Source organism: Brachyistius frenatus, unplaced genomic scaffold, assembly GCF_029030835.1.
Source record: "Brachyistius frenatus isolate BFR_SWC_R1_liver_20210118 unplaced genomic scaffold, ASM2903083v1 Contig_19, whole genome shotgun sequence".
Classification (NCBI taxonomy): Eukaryota; Metazoa; Chordata; class Actinopteri; family Embiotocidae; genus Brachyistius; species Brachyistius frenatus.
Window position 1 is genome coordinate 1,447,009 of NW_027210618.1, and position 22,370 is coordinate 1,469,378.

General features: G+C 39.8%; 1 protein-coding gene and 1 long non-coding RNA gene across 2 annotated transcripts in view; one reads left to right on the forward strand and one right to left on the reverse strand.

Moving 5' to 3' along the window:
- The window catches only part of LOC138619062 (A disintegrin and metalloproteinase with thrombospondin motifs 20), an 82,656-nt gene that overhangs the window by 4,462 nt on the left and 55,824 nt on the right, over positions 1-22,370 (reverse strand). The window contains exons 26-35 of the mRNA XM_069695273.1: positions 22,052-22,321; positions 19,835-19,996; positions 19,453-19,629; positions 7,518-7,685; positions 4,226-4,399; positions 3,167-3,337; positions 1,716-1,916; positions 1,331-1,460; positions 264-358; positions 67-161 (exon numbers count right to left, since the gene is read on the reverse strand). Of these exons, the coding sequence (XP_069551374.1) occupies positions 67-161; positions 264-358; positions 1,331-1,460; positions 1,716-1,916; positions 3,167-3,337; positions 4,226-4,399; positions 7,518-7,685; positions 19,453-19,629; positions 19,835-19,996; positions 22,052-22,321 (1,643 nt within the window). The remainder of the gene's footprint in view (positions 1-66; positions 162-263; positions 359-1,330; positions 1,461-1,715; positions 1,917-3,166; positions 3,338-4,225; positions 4,400-7,517; positions 7,686-19,452; positions 19,630-19,834; positions 19,997-22,051; positions 22,322-22,370) is intronic.
- LOC138619065 (uncharacterized) lies at positions 9,545-13,524 on the forward strand. The gene is made up of 3 exons (XR_011310780.1): positions 9,545-9,621; positions 10,544-10,588; positions 12,812-13,524. It is a non-coding gene; the product is annotated as an uncharacterized lncRNA (long non-coding RNA).

Sequence of the window (22,370 nt, forward strand, 5' to 3'; positions counted from 1 at the left end):
AACTTTAATTTATACTTTACATAATCTTATACACAGTTACAGTGGTCATCGCTGCATCATATCCACCTGTGGCCGTACACCTCGGAGTAGTTGTCTGTCTGACCGCTGCGCAAGGTCACATACTCTTTGGGGAAATCGGTCTGCATCTCAGCACAGTAAATCTAAGGCCAGAAACAGAGAGAGAACCGATTAGAGAACATGTGGGGAAGCTGGTGGTTGAGTCATTGATGTGTGCATCAGTAGTTCTGACTGAGCAGACACACCTGTAGGATCCGGGATTTGACTTTGAGATAGTATTCCCCATCTATCCTCACACCCTGTCTCATCTGGACCTCTCGGCAGGACGTGAACAACTGGCCTTGGAGAGAAAATATGAAGGAAGGAAAGGACAGATTTTAGTGCGACACCAAGGTAACAGGAGACAAGTGTTTGACACTGAGGTCAACAACTTTTGAAGGTCCTGATATTTAGCGACTCTACTTGTGCAAGTTAGTACATAAATCTTTTGTCAAGAAATGCCAGGAGGATTTCAAAAGCTAATAAGCTAAGCGCTTCCCACCAGAAAGAATTGCAACCTGGCTCTTTTCTTCTCCAACAAAAGCTCTTGTAAAGGTCTTGTTATTTGTGTGGCCTCCTCCGTATTCCCATAGCGCTCTAGAGCTGATTAGCTGATTAAAATTAATACTTGACCACAGAACTGGCTGTCACCCGAGCATATCATTTTAATTTCGGCAGTGACTGACTTGGCAGAAGCCAAATCGGGAATGATTAGCCTAGTGTGCCAGTACTGAACCATTTGAAATGTGGGGGAACGAACCTGCTGTTTTACAGCACTTCCAAGTTCACAATGAAGAGAGCCTCAGCCACAGCACAGACCCCTGAGGTGCTCTGACAGACTGTCCATATCACAATTTGTAGAAAACTGCTGACTGTCTATTTACTGTTCCACTAAATAATCAGTCCAAGAGGCTTTAAGTGGAGGTCGCTGCTCTGCCTAATGTGTTAAAACAAAGCAAAAAGTTGAGTTTCTGTAAACACAATCAGATATGGCATTGGTTGCCATATATAGCACTGTCAATTTAATGCCATTACGCTACACATTCCTTGTTGGCAGTGAGAACTAGAGGGATAAGAAAAGTTGAACAAGATGGGAGAAGAGAAGAGAAGAGAAGAGAAGAGAAGAGAAGAGAAGAGAAGAGAAGAGAAGAGAAGAGAAGAGAAGAGAAGAGAAGAGAAGAGAAGAGAAGAGAAGAGAAGAGAAGAGAAGAGAAGAGAAGAGAAGAGAAGAGAAGAGAAGAGAAGAGAAGAGAAGAGAAGAGAAGAGACTCACATTCTCCGTCTTGACAGGCAGCTTGAGACTCGGGTCTTTCTGATGGACGACAGTGTTTGGATGGCTGCCTTTTGGAGGTCACACACTCCACACTGCGCTCAATCAATCCTGCCCCACAGGTCTGTGAGCACTGTTATACACACACACACACACACACACACGCACGCACGCACGCACGCATGCACGCACGCACGCACGCACACACACACACAATAATTCACACACACACATGTAACAAAACAATTACCGAATAAGCTCCAACCCAAATCCACAAATGAGATTGATCAGCAGAACTGTAAAATGCACAAGTCATCAAAATGTTTTGTTAAAATAGCAATTAGCTGGAGAGGATTTGTCACTGCCTAACAAGCATTTTCTGTTTCACCTTGCTCCATGGGCCAATTTTCCAGTAGGTTGTGTGTGGGCAGTCCGTGAGGAGGCACGGCCGGGTGCCAGGAGGGTGGGGCTCGGGGCAGTTTGTGCTGCCAAACGAGGCCTGAGCATACACGCGCTGAGTGTGAGAGGAGGGCATCACTGAGCAGGACACAATGCGCTGCTGGTACCCAACACCGCAGCTGGCAGAGCACTGAGCAACATACAGATACACACACACTGACAGTTAAAAAACACTCAGCATGAGAACATGTTTCCACAGAGAAAAAAAATAATAATATCAAACACAGATGTCCTCATCTGGGCATCAGTAGTACTTTTAATGAGAATATACTGTGTCATCTGACTCATTTAACCTTGTCTCCTTTATTGAGCCTGATTCTACTGAAAAGCAGATGTACTGAAAAAACTAGTTAAGTAAACTACTAAATTATTGATAATTGTGAAAAGTTTGATTTGATCAAGAGTTTAAGAAAGTTTACCATACAGAAACACCAACAATTTATCACTGTCCTGTGGAAACTATATCTCCACAATACTTTACTTTTTTTGAGCAAAGACAGACAGCCCTTTGTGATGCACTTTTAGTTAATTCTGTGTTTATTAATGGTTTATGCCTACAAAGGTGTACTTTTCCAGCCCTTAAATAAACTCTTAAAAAGACAAGTCCACTGATTCAACATTGTAGTCCTCTAACTTTGCACTCAGGAGGAACAGTTCAAAACAGAACCCAATTAATGCATAAAAAACAAGGATAGCCTTTTTCTATTCCACACAGAGGCTGACAGAGGCCTGGTAAACTCTCTTCTTTCTAACTCCACCCGCCCTCAAGATTTTCAAATTTATACTCAGATTTCACTTTCTTGTACAACTTTTTTGATTCCCCAAAACTGTAAGCAGACCTTTATGTGAAAAATGGGTGGATAGATTCAGACTGTGACTAAGGTGGTTCCTGCTTCTTGTATTAAATATGCAATGTATTTAAAAAAAAATTCCCCTTGGGGATTAATAAAGTAACTAACTAACTAACTAACTAACTAACTAACTAACTATCTATCTATCTATCTATCTATCTATCTATCTATCTATCTATCTATCTATCTATCTATCTATCTATCTATCTATCTATCTATCTATCTATCTATCTATCTATCTATCTATCTATCTATCTATCTATCTATCTATCTATCTATCTATCTATCTATCTATCTATCTATCTATCTATCTATCTATCTATTTGGACTTTTGAACTGTTGGTTGGATAAAGCAAGAAATCGCAGGTCACCTCCTCTGATAATTTGTACACTTTCCATTATTTCTCTACATTTTACAGATTAAATCCTAACTTGATTAACTGACAAAAAATTATGAAAAAATAACAATGACTGTTGTTGTACTACTAGAATAACAAAGCTCAATCTTTACATCTCCCTTGATTCCCACCTGTGACCACTCCCCTGTTATCCACATGGAGTGACAGGGAGCTGCTTTGCAAGGCTGAAGCGATGAAGGCCGCAACGATGGCTCACAGTAATCCTCCTGGGCGGGTGTCATCCCTGGGCCCATGCACCCCACCTTCCTGCCTCGCATGCCTTCTCCACATGTTGCATTACACTACAAGGCAAATCAAACACAGGGAGAAGTCAGTAAGGGTGGAGAAAGGCTTGCAGAGGGTGGGCAGTGTTGTTACTTTCAGCAACAACATCATAAAGTTCTCAGACTTCTGCTCGTCTCTTAAGCTCTCCAGATAGCAACAAATGCGCACTCCTTATTTTGTAAAGGGTTACACAAATGGAGAAAATGTAGTTTTGTGTGACAGTGGCGATGTTACCACAATCTCGTACATATACTCTGGTTGACAATGTCACAATTAAAGATAAAAGTTAAGCTAGTTTCCCTCAGTGATGGTTTAGAGGTCCATTTAAAAGAACTGATATGAACTAAAATCTTAAAATAAATTGGTGTAAAAAGCCGGCTGAGCTTCTTTGGATTTCATGAGAACAAAAAGGATTTCAGGGCCAAACTGTAAAAGAAAGGAGGCTGTAAATTCTCGAGGCAACACAGACAGTAATCTGCAAACATTCCAGCACGAGGACACAGTGCTATGTCCCTAAATGGCGCCCTACTTTTATGCCTCCCTTTTGAGGACAAAGCACACGACATTAAAGTAAGATGAGCCAAGAAAAAGCAGTCTGCTAGCGTGACGCAGAACTGCAGGACAAAATGAATGATGGCCATCAGTACTCTGAGGTTTGATACTGTAGGATATACTGACTGATGGTTATCGCCAAAGCCCTCGCGGCTGACGCAAGAGATCAAGGGTCCCTGCAGGTCGTCCATTTAATGGTGCGGAGAGAGAGCAAGGGAAAGAGGAAATCTCAGCCAATAAAAACCTTAATAACATGTTTAAACATTTGTCCATCTGTTTCACACTGGAAGACTGAGCACAGAAAATGGGGAACCATGGATAGGAAGACAGAATGAACAAGCGTCTCTACTTACCTCTTCCCATTCACCTGCAACCCAAGTGTACTTTGTGCATTCTGCAGTTTGGCACGGCCGGACAACAGTAGGACGCGTGTGAGCATCACACAGAGCCTCTCCGACTCGTCCGGTACCTTTTAACCTGCAGTAAACATCTCGGTTCTGAACTCCGACTCCACAGGTCACCGAACACTAGTAAAACACAAACAGAACACACATCCGCTTGAGAAAAAAAGGCAAAAAGAAACTTAATGGTGACGTGTTTATGCCACGTTTGTTTGTATGTTTCTCTTACTTTACTGTACATAGAAACAAACATAAAATACAGTATGAGCATCAGTACTTCATGGCACTCCAACTTCAGTTCGGTCGCAGAGCTGACCTTAAAGGGACACGCCACTGATTTTACACATGAAACTCAATTAACTTGTCTTGTGAAAACAGTTGTCCTCTGTATCTATTCAAAGTAAATAACCCCGATTATGTAATTGGAGTTATATTAGCATGGGTCTGAAGACATTACATTGTTAATATAAAGTTTGTGGTACCTGAAGGGTAGTGTTTAAAACAAGTGGGTCTAATAGAAGAAGAGACTCAGTTACATTATAGGAATTGGAGGATGCAGCGTTTTTGGAATCTGACCCATTTTTTAATTGAAGTCAGACTTCTGACTCATTAAGTCAGAAGCTTCTCACCAAGCATGAACTCAAAATGCAAGATGGCTGTCCGTAACAAAAGTGAAAGTTTTAGTGTTACTTTTTATTAGCAGTTGTGTCAAATACCATGTAATGTATTGTCGGTATGCTAACAACTGTTAGCAGTGGCTAACCTGGATTATCCAACTGAAACAGCAGCCACTGTGGCCACAATGGACAATTACAGGATAATAGCACATTAAACTTCCCTTCATTTTCCAAGATTTTCTTTAATATCATAGATATGATCATTAGGGAACCTAACTGAGAGCCTCTATAACGCATGGCTGTAGCATTTGCTGCAAATCTACCCCAGTGGTCAATCACAGTACTGCAACTAGAAAAATCTGATGCGACCAAAACACATCTTTGTTCATACAGCACCATGATAATAGACATGGTTAGAAAAACCTTTTGAATATGTGTGATCCCATTTCAGTGAAAAAAAATAGTTATTGAGAAAATGTATCTTCTATTTGAACATCAGCCAACATGAGCTACTGACCAGGCACTGAGTAGTAATGGTGCATTTTTTTGCTGATAAACTCAAGTTGTCTTTTGCAAGAGGAAAACTCTGTTATTTCATCTGTCAAAAGTTTCAGAGACAATGTTTTAAAATATTTATTTGGTCTGTCGTGTCGAGATCTGCTGCTTTAATGCTTCTTTACAATGCACGTAATAAATCCAAAGCTGGTTTGTTGCCTCTCTGTGAGACTTATATCTGGGATCACACAAAGGTCTATCTCCAACATCTCTTTGATGTGGTTTGAGAGGCATACCTGCATACAGAGGAAGCGGTCTGTAAGGCTTGAGCTGATAAGGCTGATTTCTCCGTAAACCCTCTAGACCTAAGAGAACAGTGCCAGGTCTCATCTATGTCAGACAGTCCTGTGCATTATACAGAAAGTAGGGAATATCAGATGTTCTGTTTATGCAGTTATTTTCACGCTGCAATTGTAAGTTATCATTGCAGACTGTGTGGTTGGATGTAAACGGTCAAGTCCATGAGTTTGGAATAAGAACAACAATCTCCATAGGAAATGTGATCTTCAAATCAAAAGATGTTTTTTTTTTTTTTTTAAAGGTACTAAGCATCAAAATGGAACTGCAGCTAACAAAGCCTGACTGTGTATTCATGAAAACAACGTATAATTCTTTTTAGGATTACTATTTACTTTTAAGGGTATCTCGCCTTGCAGATTTTTTTTTTTGGACAGTGGAGGTAAATGGAACTTCACTTGTGCTGCTCACAACATTAAAAAAAAAAAAATAAAAAATACATTGAAAGACTCCAAACACTGTTGCTGATGATTTTCTAAAATGCATTTTCAATGCTGTACAAAACAAATGTTAAAATCTATTCTACCAGGGTGACAGCAAATAATTCAAAGACATATCCAGAAACATGAAGCTGAAACTAAAACTCAATTCTAAACAAGCGAAAGATAATTTCTTTAAAAAATAAAAATAAAAGTATTATAATTTGGATCATGCAACCTTTTAACTGCACTTCAAATATTTACACTGAAAATGTGTGGGCACAGTGTTAGAAATAATAAGAAGAGAATAATTCTCCTGTCCTTGGACACCACTAAACTTCTCTGGGCAGCCCCCATCCGACCCAGCTTCTCTAACATGTTGCCCATTACACCCCCAGTCAGAGGTGAGTGAGAGGGCTGGGTAGCTGTGGAATAACTCAAATGTTGGGTGCTGAGGTTTCAAAGTTGTCACATGCATGGATATTAAGATATAAAACATGTCTTTATGCTCTAGTTGAGGATTTCATGGTTGCTGGTGGTATGTGGAGGAAGAAGATTGCTTCCAGACACCAGAGAGAGAAAAAGTGAGAGGGGAGGAGGACACCCTCAAGAGAGTGGAGAGTGGCGGGAGGCAAACATGGGTCTTCATGGATCATTGGGGATTTTACTTTTACATTTTAGGCTTTTATACTGAAGATTGTGGTTAGCCAAAGAGTGTCAGAAAAGACATACTGCAGTGCAAGAATAATCCGTATGTTTCTATGAATCTACTTACCTGTGAACAAACTTCCCCCTGCCTGTGTAGGAGTTACCAGTTACTAGTTAATCCAAAAAGCTGCTGCGGTTCAGGATATGTGTAATTCTTATCACCCTGTTTGAGTGCATGGGAGGCCAAGCTTGGCTGCATCAGCTGCACCTCTGGATCTCTGTGTTTATCACATTTCATTCAGATAGCTTATTATGTATGTATGTGGTCAGTGTGTGGTCTGAAAAAAAGCTTTAAAAAAAAGAAGAGCTTCCTCTGCACAAAACTGGAGATTACAAAAGGATTTTAACAGTTGGTCTGAATATGTTAAACCTGAAATATCAATGTCAAATGAACTACATAAACACTTGTGCAAATCCAGCCCATGGTGTTTAGTTTACACTTGAGGAAATGGCACATTACTCTTGAATAAAGATAAACTGAGCGGTGATTGGGCAAGTGCTCTGTGTGTACATTTGCAACCTCTGGGAAGCTTTTGGCTGCATTTGTGTTTGTGTCTCAGCTGCTAGCTGCAGTCAGTGATAGTTTGGTCCCACAGAGGCTTGGGCTATTATCTGAGCCAGAGGAGATAGCGAGAAGCAAAACCATACCTCCCTCCACCTGTTGGCTTTCCAACTGGGACATCCTCGAGCCCGACAGGCCTTCTGTGTCCGCGGTCGAGGCAAATGACTGCAGTGTTCCTCCTCTATTTTGGTTAGGTTCTGATAAACACAGGCAATCTCCCGCTGCTTGGTCCCCCGACCACAGTTAACTGAACACTGGAGAGGGAAGAGTGAGAGGAGGGGGATGGGTGGAGGGTGGAGAAAAAAATGAATTTATTAGCAAATATTCACAAAGTCCAGTAATATCTCTATACAATAATGCTCACTCTCGAGGTCACAAAAGTGGAAATACTATAAAATTAGACACTATTTCAAGTTCGAGCTAATATTTCACGATCTAAACCACCACTTAATTTTCATTTGACCTTTTTCTTATTTACATTTGTAAATGGATATTCTTTCATCACATTTTATCACAAAAGAGGTACTTCATACATTATAAAACTTTTCCACTGCAAACTATTGAAGGATGAACCACATCACTGTTTCTGAAAAGACCCTTTGCTGTTGATATTTTTTATTCTAATTTCAATGCAACAAAATTGAATTATCCAGAAAACTCATCCATATACAATATATGATCTTGTTTTTGTATTTTGGATGAACCGACCCTTTAAAAACAAGACAATAGCAGCAGACTAAAGAGCATAAACATTGGTGTAGAACAAAATGTCTCCTTTAGTCCTACATATACAGTATTTAGACCTCAGTGGAAGAGCACGCAATATACTCAAAACCTTCCCCATAGCATTTCATGGCCAACTGGACACTACAAACAAATTTAACTAAACAACCAAAGTGGATTTGCCCAAAACCTTTGTCAAACACTCACACGCTGATGGAATGCAGCCAACTATTTAACCTGTAAACAGAGGAATTACTTTTAGAGCTGCTGTGAACGGCTGAGGAAAGAAGAGCAAAACATAGATGCACGTGTGACATATCATCTGGTACCAATACGCAACCTAGAAATACTTCAGGAAAGCTAGACAACGAAGAAGAAGGAGAGAAAAAAAACATGGTGAATAAAAACCAGACATTCCGATGAAAGCTCCGAAAAAGGCCTTTGCCTACGATCACGGATGAAAATGCTGTAGAGACTTCGGTCCCCGTGAGGCCAGACAGCAATTAGGGAGACTATTTCTGCTTGACGAGTGAGCGCCCCTATACAAAGACACTCAAAAAATGGGGTGCTGGAATCAAATACACAAGACAAGGAGAGTTACAGTTTGTCTTAGCATATTTTCCAGTCCAGATAATGAACATAATATTGCATTGTCCTCTAATTATGATCTCAGAGTATTGCATAAGTGTTTTTTTGTGGTGCTGATCATACCACAGCTGATGACCTATGGAATCTGCAAATGAGGATTTATGTCTTTCCTCCAGTTTACAGGAGCTAAAAGGCAGATTTCCCTGTTTAAAAAAAACCCTGATATTGAGGTTTGAGTGTCGCTTTGAGGACTTCAAACAAAGCGACCTCCTGCCTTTTCTTCTAAAGTGTTGTGCGGGTAGTAGTTGACACTGCACACACACGCATCATACCATTGTAATTACCGAGGCATTTTAAACACAGGGCTGGCTCAGCTGACGGAGGACATCAAAGCCGAGGCCAGAGCTTGAGTGACTAGTCCTGAGCATGGCAGATTCACATACCCGCTGCACACTCACTCAAAAATGATAACAGAACTCCCTCTACCTCAGACAAGAGCAGAGACAGGCAAACATGTTGGAGGGGGGAGTGGGGAGGGGGGCTAGCCCCTCCTTACTGCTGTAAGAGCAGGAGGGGAAAAAAAAAAGAAAAAAAAGGGAGGAAGAAAGGAAATCGCAGCCATACGGGCTACGTTCCCCCAGCTGAACTGTATCGGCATTTTAACGGTGGGAGAAAAGATGTGCTCCTCCTGCTACCCTGCCAACCTCATCTGTCAGCCATTAGTTAATCAGGGTTGGTAACACAGAGCAGAGAGAGCTGGCACAGCGCGTGGGACCAGAGGACAGCTTCACCTCTGCGAGCAGGAGGAGGGCAAGGACTCGGGGACCTCTGCTTCACTGATCTACAGCTGGGTTAGTTCACTCACCAGCACCCACTCAGGTAGGACTCTTCTACTTATTACTCAACCAATACTACATCTGTGACACATTACCGTCTTGCTGCTTGCTTTTACCTAAAGAAATATTGATCCCTGCATTTGTTTGCATGTCTTTGAAGTAAAGTTGGTTAATAATTAATTATTGTGATGGCATTTGGTGCCTTGTACTGATAAAATACCACTTTATCTGAACTTCTATATATATTAAATCAGTGCTCTGGTATTATTCAGATGTGTTGAGGTGTGAGAGTGTTATGAATACAAGGAAAAGCTCTTAGGGTCACCTTAACATGAAAGAGAGGAGCAGCTCCCTGAGAAAAGCACATCAATCAATAGGTCACACGGGAAATGAAACACTCTTGAGACAGATTTGCCCTCCCATGTTGTCCCAGCAATTAATTTCACATGATTAGGTGGGTTAAATCTAGTATAATCCGCTGAGGTTCATCTGGGCATAAAGTGGATTACTATAAAATGGAATGACTCAACCGCTTTGGATTTGGCAGTTGAAAATCAGCCAAGTAAAACAGCTATTATGAAACAAGGTTTTTTTTTCCCCATGCAGGACAAAAGTTCTGCAGAGAAAGATATCATTGATATTCAAAACCAAATGTAAAGAACAGGCAGCTCTCAATTATTATACTTAGTGGCTGTTAGTGGCACCCTCACTGATTTGATACGAGTTTCACAGTTCTGGATCAAATCACATAATGGAGTGCTAAAACCGTTGCCAGCTAATTCATGACTTTTATTCGTGCTACAAAACCATAAACCAGAAAGTTTTGAAAACAGATGTCTGATTTTGATTAAGTTAGCAAAATGTGAAATCATACAGACAGATTTCTTACAGATAAATTGTAACCAGATAATCAGACTGACATTATTATTTGTTTGTGCACTAATGTCTTTGTCTTGGACTGGCAGGCAGCAACCTCAAGATGACCCCACCCACTGCTTTCCTCACAACAGGTAAGCTAATAGGACACATGGAAACCGTTAGGTATCCAGGAGAAACTTGACTGTACCTTAAATATCTGTCACTCAGCCAAAATGGAAATGACATGAGCTAATACTGATTAGTACCTCACAGAGAGAAAGTGAATCCCACAAAACCAACTAACCACCTGGCTCACATCAACTATTTTGTACAGAAATGTGCATTTGTTTGATCACTGATCACAATGGCCTCAATCAGCGCATGACAACATTTAATCTTGTAAGAACTATAATTACGCCATAAAGTGGTTATAAAGCAGAAATTAGTGTTTTAAAAACTGGTTCATGTTGGGGCTGAAAAATATTAAAAATTCTAATATGTGTATTTTGTCAAATGTCATTTTTTCCAGGTGAACTAATTTGTATTTAACATTGTTGTTGACATGCTGCTTTATTTTTCCATTTCAGTTTGTTTCTTAGCCACTATGATGATGTACAATGACAATATAATGATCGTGGATTAAATCTGCTCCTAGGACAACAGATAAGTTATCCACATACCTGTATATTGAAAAGAAGGCAGTATTATTTCAAAAATAAATAACTAATTACTAAATAAAGCATTGTATTTTGCTATATTTATTGGTTCTAAATGAGACCACATCTTAAAGTGTCAGCGCCAAGGTCAAATTCCAATCACATTGCAGCACGCTCACAATGCAAGGGTGGTAATACCGAGCATATGGTAACTGTCGCTACGTAGTCTTCAAAGGAGCTCAGTGCTGATCCGGAGCAAGAACGAACTTGCAAGTGTAGAGGGGAAGAGAGTGTAGAATTATACCTTGAACAACATGTTGTCAAGGTTGTAAGATACAGTGTCTTTGAACAAACGTGTCTGCTCTATATGGACAACAATACTCTTGCAAAGTCGTATTTGTCTGAATTCAAAATCATGCAAGAAGCTTAACTGTGATGGTGTGTGTTATTGCTTCATCAGTATCACCACATCCTCTGGTGAAGAGAATACAAGTTTGAATGAGAAAAAGAGGAAGATACTGTGTCATAGAGCATTCAGGCTTTTCTGTTCATGGTCTTCTTTTGCGGGGAGGTTTCAGAGACAGAAGTCAAAACAACACATGTTGTCAACATGGGAACAGCTGCTAAAAGCGGTGTGATGGGGGCAGAGGAATGTCAAGACTCATAGATCTTTTATCCATCAGGTCAAAATACCCACCCAGACTTGAAACCACACACAGGAACAGTGTGTGGTTTCCTGAACATTCATATGTTCAACTCATCTCACGCCCTCTATGACTAACTTTACCCACTAGTCTTACAAGAAGCTTTGAAATAGAGAAATCATCTGATTAATTTAACTAATGCATGCAAATTCAATCTTGTTTTATACTAATACACAGTAAAATGATGGCTTTTAGATGTGACAAGTTGATTTTTATCATATTATTCATCCCAGGTTGCAGTTGATTGTACGATGTGGAAATAATTTCCTGTCTGTGCAGTTTTTGACAGACTGTCAGCAGCTGCTAAAGCTGCAGCAAACTTTTGATTGGCTAAAACCAAACAGCATGTTCTGCACTCCATGCCTGAATACGAGTTTGCCATTTTGTAACAGTTAAATAAACATGTTGAGTAGACATACACAGTGTCTTCCACACAGTTTCCTTTTAAAGTCAACACCACTCAGAGAAGGTACAACAAGTAACCATAAGTAAAAATGAAATGACAAAACAGTCAAGTTTATCCATCTGACGAAACATTCCACTGAGAGTTTTTCCCATGACCGCATTGAACTTAAACAGCAAAGCAGTACCACACCACATATGGAGGAAAATGAAGAATAACCATAGACACAGCCGAATAAAGCTGACTCTTGATGACAGACCTTGAAAAATACAAACAGCAGGCCAGGTGAAAACTTATAAAGTAGTAACCTTTGACACAGGGCATCCAAGTCTAACTCTGTCTTCCTGCTCAATGTTACACAGCTGCTTTTCTAATGTCATAGCAACCAGCCTGCCACAGCTTGCAAGGATGGAAGTATGGAAAAGCTCTGGGAAGTGGAATGTCTTTGCATTTGTGTTTACTAATATATATATATATATGTATATATACATTTTTTAATGCAAGCAATTACCTGAAGAAGCATGCACTTTCTTTAATCAAGGTGATATTGAACTTTTTTGGTATTTATGTAAAGAGCCCAATGTGTCCCCACTGACATTCCTTCTTCCACAGTGTCTTCTGTTTTTGTAGCTCTGTCAAGTCCATGGATGGTACCATGTGGAAAATGCATCCCTCAGAGGAAAAAAGTCACCCGGAGAATTGAAGAGACAAGACATGGTAGATAACAAGAGATAGTGGCACCAGTAATATCCCCTGCTGAACACCAAACGCATAATGCAGGGCATTGATGTGAAATACAGCGCTTCCTCTAAAACCTTTTGTTATTTAAACCACTGAAAGAATTAAAAGTATTTGCACGCCTGATATAACTCCCTCCATGTTGTGGCATGGAAATGTTGAAATGAAGCTGAAGTGAATAGATACAGCCAACAACAATATTTTTGACACGCCCAGTAAAAATTGTGAAATGGAAACTGTTTCACCTAATGGATTTTTTTCAGCATCTGTGGACCCGTGGCCCTGCTGACAATAAACAAGTAGAAACTGATGGTAGGCTATCAAGTGATAGGTACAGTACGTGCAAACAAACAGGACAGTGTGAGTACAATTAAATCTCTGGTGGAAAATACACCGATGTCTAGAGAAGGAAAAAACATCGGCAGCTTTAGGTTTTTATGTTAGCCAGAGTTGAAATAAATGACTATTAGCTCCCCGTTAGTGGAAGTGGGCTACAGCACCCAATCCATCACTCTCCCGTAAGAGGGGAAAAAGCTGCCACATGCTCCATTTCACTCCATCAACTTGATAGCATTGGCAGGCCCAAACAGGAACAGGCCCCATTAAGTCTGTGGTGGTAGCCTCATGTGAGAAGACTACATTTATGTGGAGTCCAAGAAGCGACTCCTAAAGGCTTAAAAACCCTTTACAATACTCTTCCAAAGAGTTGAGAAAAAGCAGATGCTCTCTACCTGTGTCAAAGCGAAGCCGTGTTCCCTGTCATTCCACGGGCCCGGGCTAGACCGAACTAAATGCTTCCAGACTTTCATGCCCTGTCTCCTCTCATTTTGTCTCACTACATCTGCTCCCAACTCGGATCGCCCACAAAACAACATATACCTAAGATGGACTCCTCTCTTAATTTATTTTAATGTCCAGCACAAACTCATTGTGGTAAGGAGTCAGCTCTTATTCCTTAAGATTGGGTCTTTGCACCAACAGATACAGCATTAATAGCATCTTTTAACTGCTCCCTAAACAACAATAAATTGCAAGGATGTTTATGAAAAGATAATCTATATTAGTGTGCAATGTGTTTAACTTTTCTTCTTGTTATCCAACTGCTTAACCTATAAAGGACTTCAATCCCTGATGTAAGAGTCATGCTGTGAACCAAATATTTTGAATCTTGAGATAACATCTCACAGCATCTGGTTTTCTGCCTCCCAAGTCTTAATGGTTTGCCAAAATCTGTAGGCCACACTGCTTGACTTCTAACCAGAAAATCATCAGCTGAACTGTTTTTCTTCCTCTCACAAGGCCAAAATGAAATATAATCCACTAACTCGTATTTAAATTAAGCCACAATAAGAACCGTGCTAGTGAGTACCGGGAAGGGTGTGTGTGTGTGTGTGTGTGTGTGTGTGTGTGTGTGTGTGTGTGTGTGTGTGTGTGTGTGTGTGTGTGTGTGTGTGTGTGTGTGTGTGTGTGTGTGTGTGTGTGTGTGTGGGGGGGGGGGCTTTCAGCCCCAGCTTCAATTCCAATTGCTCACACTCGACTGGCATATGGGCAGGATAGGGAAACACAAGCCTCGTGATGTCACAACCATCTGACCCCAAGGTGACAGGTTTGCAAAATGGTCCTGCCCAATGCCCTCAGGCCAAAGTCAAGTATGTCAATGTTCTGCATGTGGATTTCATTTGAAGCAGCGTGATTAGTTTACAGACGCTCTACTGCGATCGCCCTCCATGGGAAACCCACACTGACAGGAAATGGTGTGTTTTTGTTAGCAACAAACAGGCATAAATTACCAAAATGGTGCCTTGGTTGACGATTCATCAAACACAGCCATATTGTTGGGGCATGCACGGAGTCGACGTTGACATGGCTTTTAAGGTAATTACCATTAGTTAATAATATTTACATTCCTGATAGTTTATATTGAACTATGTGTCTGATTTCTTGATTTGTGCAATAAACGATATAATTGTTTTGTGTCTTTTCTTTTTTATACTTGATGAATGTGTTTTTATGGCATGTATTTGCAAAATGAATATAACTTCTACAGTTATTCATAAGAGTTTCTGAAGCTTAAAAAACGTTAAGACTGTTTAAAGAGACCTCTCAGGGTATTAACAACAAACTGAAGAAAACATTAAATTGGTAGGTTTGTAAAACTGTCCACATGCAAATAAATGACATTGATGAAATGTTTACTAGAAAGCCTATTTGTGAACATTTTCAAGATTGTAGTATATATGCAATATGGTGTTTACTATTAACAAGCTTATTTCCAGGAATGTGGCCAAACTCTAAAATGAAATATGAGAGAAAGGATTTAAGAAAAATGCCTTACAGCTACTGTTATCTCTGGAGTAATACATTTATTAACTATATACCCTAGAAATCAATTTACCAGTACGCAATTATATGAGATCTTTTGGGATAATAAAAACTATTGGGAGGATATTTTCCTTAGAATATATTTGATATATTATATAACAAGGACTTCATTCATAAGCTATTGCTGCAAACTGATGTGACTAATATTAAGGGTGCAAAAAAAATAAAAAAATAATTAAAAATGTTTGGTGGATAGTACAAACAGAAGAGGCCATTACATAAAGGTAAGACACCTTCTGAAGCCATGAGACATATTTTGACAAGGTTATTTAATGATAAAAGGCCACAGACTATATGATCTCTCACTGGCATCTAAAAGAGCATCATCACCTCACTATATATATGTTTTGTTTGGATTAAAGGATGGTAAAAAGCTTTTTATGGTTTACTGTAATATATATTAGAAAGTCTTGTGTGTAAAGGCAACTTAATGTTAGTTTCAGATTCATGTTTAATAATTTTGTTGAAAGCTGCAATATTACTTTTTATAGTTAGCTATTTTGAGTGAATGCAGTTGGCAAATTGCAGGTTTTCTTATTGTGGATTGTGGTATTATGGTCCCTTGGGAGTTGCCTAAAGCCTGTGTATAAACTTGAATTACTCCATCATTTGTAGTATTGATTTTCCTTCTTAGTTTATAGTTTAACAATTTATTGTACTGTATTCTGTAAATACTGTCTTTTTCAGCTCTTGCTTTTAGATCTCCTCAACTAAAGAACCCTTGCCAGCATCAATTAATACCAATTATTGCTGTAGTAAAAGTAATACACTGTGGGTCTCCTGCCATATGCATTGCATTCCATTAATACAATGGCAAACAGATGTGCCACCCAGAGCCAAAGTTTGATTTGGACTTGGCATGTTTTCTCCAGGGAGATTACACAATAAAATGTTAAAACACATTAAAAGAAAAGGCCTGCAGTGTTTTTACACTGCATTATGCCAAAGTATGTGAAGCACTGCAAATACTCAAAGAAGCAGATTTTAAGTATTCCCCCACAGGTTGAATTATCATGAGGATTACTGAAAAAGGCTGGTGAAGTCAATTGATGGTCAAATACCAAAATATCCCACAGTGACCTACAAATCAAGTCTTTTCTTTGAGCTGTTTACAGTACCTTACCTACATACTGCTCATGTATTGGATGCATATTGTTTACCACAGCACAAATGTACTACAGAGTCACAATATGGAAGAGCAACTCTTGTAGCTCAGAAACAAAATCGGTTATCAAAGTAATAAACTATGTATTTCAAGTTTTATCATTTTGCAGTGTGTTGTGTCTTATTTTGTTTTTTTCCGTCTTGTAACGCTGTTTCTGATGAGGCATTTGTGGGCTCTATGTATGTTTATAAACTTCCGTTACTTAGTTGTTAAAAATATAGTCCTGTATTTTGTTTGTCAGTAAAATATCGCATCGAGAAACAACACAAATTTCACAGTTATTTTTCTTTAATAGTCTTTACAGTTGGAAAAAGCTAATTTAACATATTTCTGTATTTTTGCATGTGAATGAAATAAATAGCAAAAACAACAACGAAACCAAAGTATGCAAAAATAAAGCGGAGTTGCCCTGTTGGGTTTGTGCAACTTTGCACCACAGGGTCAGGCGGGAAAAATAGAGGGAGTGGGAGTGAAACTGCCATGGTTGAGGAGTCTTGGTTGTAGTGGAAGTCTTCACACACACAAAGGGAAGCCAAAAACACAAAGAGGGAGACTGTGGATGTCCTCACTGGGGAGGATACCGACATAAACACAGACCCAACTGCAACACTTCACCTGATATATGTGTCATTTGATGTTGCCCTAATTCAGAGTGCTTACATGTCACATTTTAAAACTGGTCATTCATTATTTGTACGAGCCTGAATCCGCAAAGCAACTTAAACCACTGCACGGTGTCCAACTGTCTGACTCACAGTCCAACACATACTCAGACTGTATATGGCAAAAGTCCTGGGTTTACCTGGAAAAGTTACTAAGTTGTCACAGTTAAACTGAACTTAAGACCAGACTGATAAACAGTATTTCATGGCCTTTTCTGGGTAACACACATTCACTGTGTACAGACATGCCTTGCAGTACCTCACTACCTCACTGCAGCAAGATGAAGGGTACCAGCTAGTTACAACTGGTATTTATTTGCTCTTTAAGGTTATAACACAAATATAAGGGCAGCTTACATTTTGTTAAGCTAAAAGCTGCTCCTCATTTCCTGACGCAAAGGATTTGTTATTTTCTCTTACCTGATTGCAGATAATGGGACACTATGGGATTAATAAGCAATTGCTGCTTTTTCAATTTCACACTGCCACAGCTGCTCACTGATTTGTGTTGGCACTAAGTTGCCCTCAGTGTAGTATTGTGGAGGTTGCACCCCTGGTAAGGTCACATGACCGCGAAAACTAAAGGCTCAAACCATAAAGGTTCAGGTTACGTGTGTAAAATGACAAATAATTCAAGTAAAGTGTTACATCAGTCGAAGCTGGAACAAAATATTAAAGCTGCAACAATTACTAATCTATTGTAAACAAATAAATAAGTTTCATGTGAAAAAAAAAAATCCTTCAGAAATAAAAGAAAAAAACCTGGCCAGAGGAAGAAAAAGAAACAGCAACAACTGCGGATAACTTTATAAAGAGGAGGTATCTGTGTGCTTCGGTTTGTTTTCTGGAACGACAAACACTAAAAAATGAACTTATTAGCATTGTCGATTAACTGCACTGAAATGTTTATGTTAAATAAGCTGCACTGATGCGACCTACCATTAAGAAAATAAATAAATTCATTCTAAGCCTGGACATATGATAAAACTATCTTCACAACACCGATAAGCCACCATTATATAATGTCAAAGTCAATAGCACCTTATCATAATGAGAGGCAAAGTATCACAATATCATGAAAAGTTGCATTTTAAAGTTGCTATTTTTGTTGTTGTTTGCAGAACAACGGGTTAAAAATCCTGACTCTTTATCCCAGATATGACACGTCGAAAGTGCCCACCATTTTGATCAACACAAGATGACTCATTTTGATTTTGGCCATTGTATTTGTGAATCATCACATTAACAATAGCTTGGCTGTATATTAAGCAAGAACCATGTTAGAGTGGCATTGGAAATGTATGCATCTAATCCTTTTCCTATGCCATAGGGACAACATCATATACCAGACAATATCAATATTTAAACATTAAAATAATATTTTAAGAAAAACCTTCCCTTTTGAATGATTTTTCATTTCAAAGCACTTATTTTCAATGAGTTTTAGAGTAGTGTTTTTAAGATTTCTTTTTATCTTTTGTTGCATAGTTTCATTTTCATCTGTGACAGTGTAGCTATTTTTCAGATAGTTTAACCTAACGGAGATGAAGCCGTTTCATGTTGCATTTCAACGTAAGTAAAAACATATTATCAAAAATAAGAATGAAACATGTTCTGAAATTATTTTCCTCTGTACAAACCGTATTTACTCACAGAGAGATACGAGAGGTCGGACCAAGAGCACCAGCAAAATATTAAATATTCAGTAACGAAAATGAACTAGTTGAAAAATTAAGTCATACTGTACAAAGATACATATACAAAATATGCTGACAGTCATTTGTTGCTGTTCAATAAAGGTCATAATATTAACTCTTATACACAAATATACACTTGTGTACTTTGGATACAGGGTGAAGACAGCAATAACAACAAAGAACATTTACTTCACGCCTCACATATGAAATAAATATTTTCGAGAGTTATGCCTCTACAAATATATGGCGTTGTTGGACAACACTGTCCTGATTTATAGGTTTTAATTTAGAGCCTTAGCTCAAAATGGGGTCCATGTGTTTGTAATGATCCCTTTAGTGGAGCAGCATTGTTTTTGTATAGCTTTTTGTTTTTCCTTTTTTTTATTCTAATCAGCACCACGCCACTGCCGTGCCCATCTGGGTGGGCTGGAGCTGGCTGGTCAACAGTGGCACTCAATCCCCCGCACTTACTCCATAGCTTCCTACAGTTTTAGGCATGAAAGCACACTCAGTACACAGGTCTGAAGGCATTTTAGCACACACCTTACAGTGACACACCCTTAGTGAGAAGGACAAGGGTTGAAGGAAAACAAGTTAGTACTATCGTACCGGCTTCCATGGTCGGCGGTGCCAGGAGGCAGAACCCGGGCAGGGCTGCAGGTTGCACTGCTCCATGTCGGGCGGCTTGTCCAGGATGTCACAGTTGTAGTCGTTGAGCCTCTGTCCATTGGGCCTTTGACATACCACTAAACGAGTCCTCCTTCCTCCACCGCAGGTCTGGGTACACTGAGAGGAACAACAAACAGATATGTTGAGGATGCTTTTCCTGCCCTTTAGTGTCTAAACTAAATAAGCACTGGCTTTACATGATCTGTGTGCTTTGACCTCCAGAGCCGTGACTGCCAGCTTGTTAATGTATCACACGTGATATGAGAGAGACAGACATACAGAAGACATAGCAGATGATAAGGATGAAACACAATATCCTCACCTCTCCCCAGACACCGTAGTTCCACAGCGGACAGGGCCCAGAGTCGCAGCTCTTAGACTCGGCGGGTTTGACCCTCTCATCACAGTAGCTGTTGCTGCGGCCATCAGCATCCTGACAGACCACCACTCGCCTCTGGAAGCCTCCTGCACACGTACTGGAGCACTGGAGAGCACACGCAGTATGTGGTTGTGTTTACAAGATCATTCAAGCTATTTAGATATATTTGAGTTGCACTGAATATCAATTTATTTAATTCATCTTTTGGTAAAGTATAAAGTAAGTGTAAACAGGAAACAGATTTATTACAAGACCAAATTACCCTACTTAAGTCACTTGATGACACCTGAAGAAAGTCCCATTCACCCCTGGAGGCCAAGCTTCAGAGAGGACTTGTAGACTGGTATGTAAGCACCTATCTACTTGTGTTTTATACTGTACTGCAGGTTGATTTTATAATAGAAACTTTAAAATATGGCAGTTCCCCCATTTAGAAATCACAACAAGAGGAAGTGCAAACAAACAAACACGTAAAAAAAAGAAAACCTCCATCCGCAACACAATAACCAGTCTTATGCAGAGTTTACGTGAGTCTAACCACAACCAATCCCAGCTGTGATGTTCAAAGTTATATTGCCTGAAAAAATAACCCATGAAGGACAATTTTATATGCTGAACAGCACAACCTTGACCAGAGCAGTAGGAACACTCTGCATCCAATTAAACTGACACATCCCCAGTGTCAAAGGAAGTGAGTACATTCAGTGCTTTCTATGTGTGAGGGATGACAGCACAAAGTCGATCTGAATGTTTTTCGTGTTTAGTGTTTCCGGTAATGTGGGACTGAACACTGTGCAGGGATGAATACTGCTTTAATTTTCAGGAACAAAACATGAATCTCCTTAAAAAAACAACAGCATTAAATTAATCTATAAAATATCAAAGAAAAATGGTTTCATTGTCGACATTAGTTGGGCACTTTATTTTAAAATGTATGAATTTTGTCAATTATCTGCTAGCAGGGAGAAGAATTTCTCTTTTAACTCGGGGTGGATTAGATCAACTAAAAATAAAAAGCCTCACGTATTCTAAAAGTGGATATGGACGACATTCCTAGTAAGAATCCTCCATAACCCTAACAAAAGTGCTTCCTATGAGATGTTAACACAACACAAAAACACAAAAAGTCAAAAGTAGCTCTTTGCATGCGAGTTTAAAATAAAATTGGGCTGGAAATAAACGGGCCATTTCATGTGAAATGAAGTCCTTTGAGAAATAGCACTGTGTGAATACATACAGGAAACACAGCCCCACCTGCACCAATCTTCATACCTCAGGCAGACGTGAAACTACCAAACTTTGCGGTAAATCAGGAAGGCACCTCTCACGACAAACTCTTTTCTGTTCAGTCATTCACAACTTCAGTCGGTCCAACCTGATCAGCGCACTTTATAACTGAGGTAGCGCTCATTCATCCCACCTGCTGTTCACCACAACCTGCTGTTCTCCCCATCTCTGCAGCTTCCTGCTGCATTAGCAAAATTGATTTCTTTGCTCACATTGTGGTCGTTCAGTCAGATCTGGTGAAATCTGAGGCTCTGCTGGAGGCTTTGTGACCTTTAAGCCAACCCGATTCAAGGTTAAGAACATTAAGAGCCTCAGCTGCCCTAAGCCATTTTGATTTGTTCATCCCCAACTGATATCAGCCAAAGAATTCAGGCTCTACCTCATGGTAACCTATATTTTTTCTTGAATACACAGCTATAGAGTGCTGAATGTCAGTATATACACTAACACAACGTATAGTGTGTATACACTGTGCAGTCTTCAGTGTACCTTACAATCTGTCCCTTGGCGCTGTTTGTAATATCTGTAACCATGTGTGGCCTTCTGCCCTGGGAAATGAAAACATCTGCTTTTTAACCCTCCAAGTTAATGTCTTCACAAGAATGTGTTTACAGACAGACACACACAGGCCTCCTCAACAACATGTTATACATGTATGGCCTGTATGCTGGCCATACACACACAAAAGTTAGATTTTTTTTTTTTTGTCTGCCAATAAAAAGTGTTAATCAGGCTCTGAGAAGATTTTAACTGGTTTCCTTCACATGGCAAGACGATGACATCATTATATTCTGATGGAAATAATTGAACCCAAAGATAAAATATTTCTGGTCACTGCTATTTCTTCAAACACGCTGTATATGCTGAACATACTGCGCCCCAGGGTCCCGTCCTCCACTGGTTGTCTGCTGAGGGCACATTCCAGCTGCTGTGGCCAGGGTGACGTCCCGGGTCCTGAGGATATCCGTAGGGCTGGTCGTTGATGCGCTGACGGTGGTAGACAGAAGAGCAGGGGGCAGTGGTACACTCCTGCTCCGTCACAGGCCTCTCATCCGGGTCACAGAACACCTGGTCCACCTGCTGGTGGTAGTTAGAGCAGACTACCTGTCTGGTGGTTCTTCCTACGCCACATGTCACTGAACACTGAGGCAGGGGAGAGACAACCAAAGTTTTATAAACAGAGGTGGAAGAG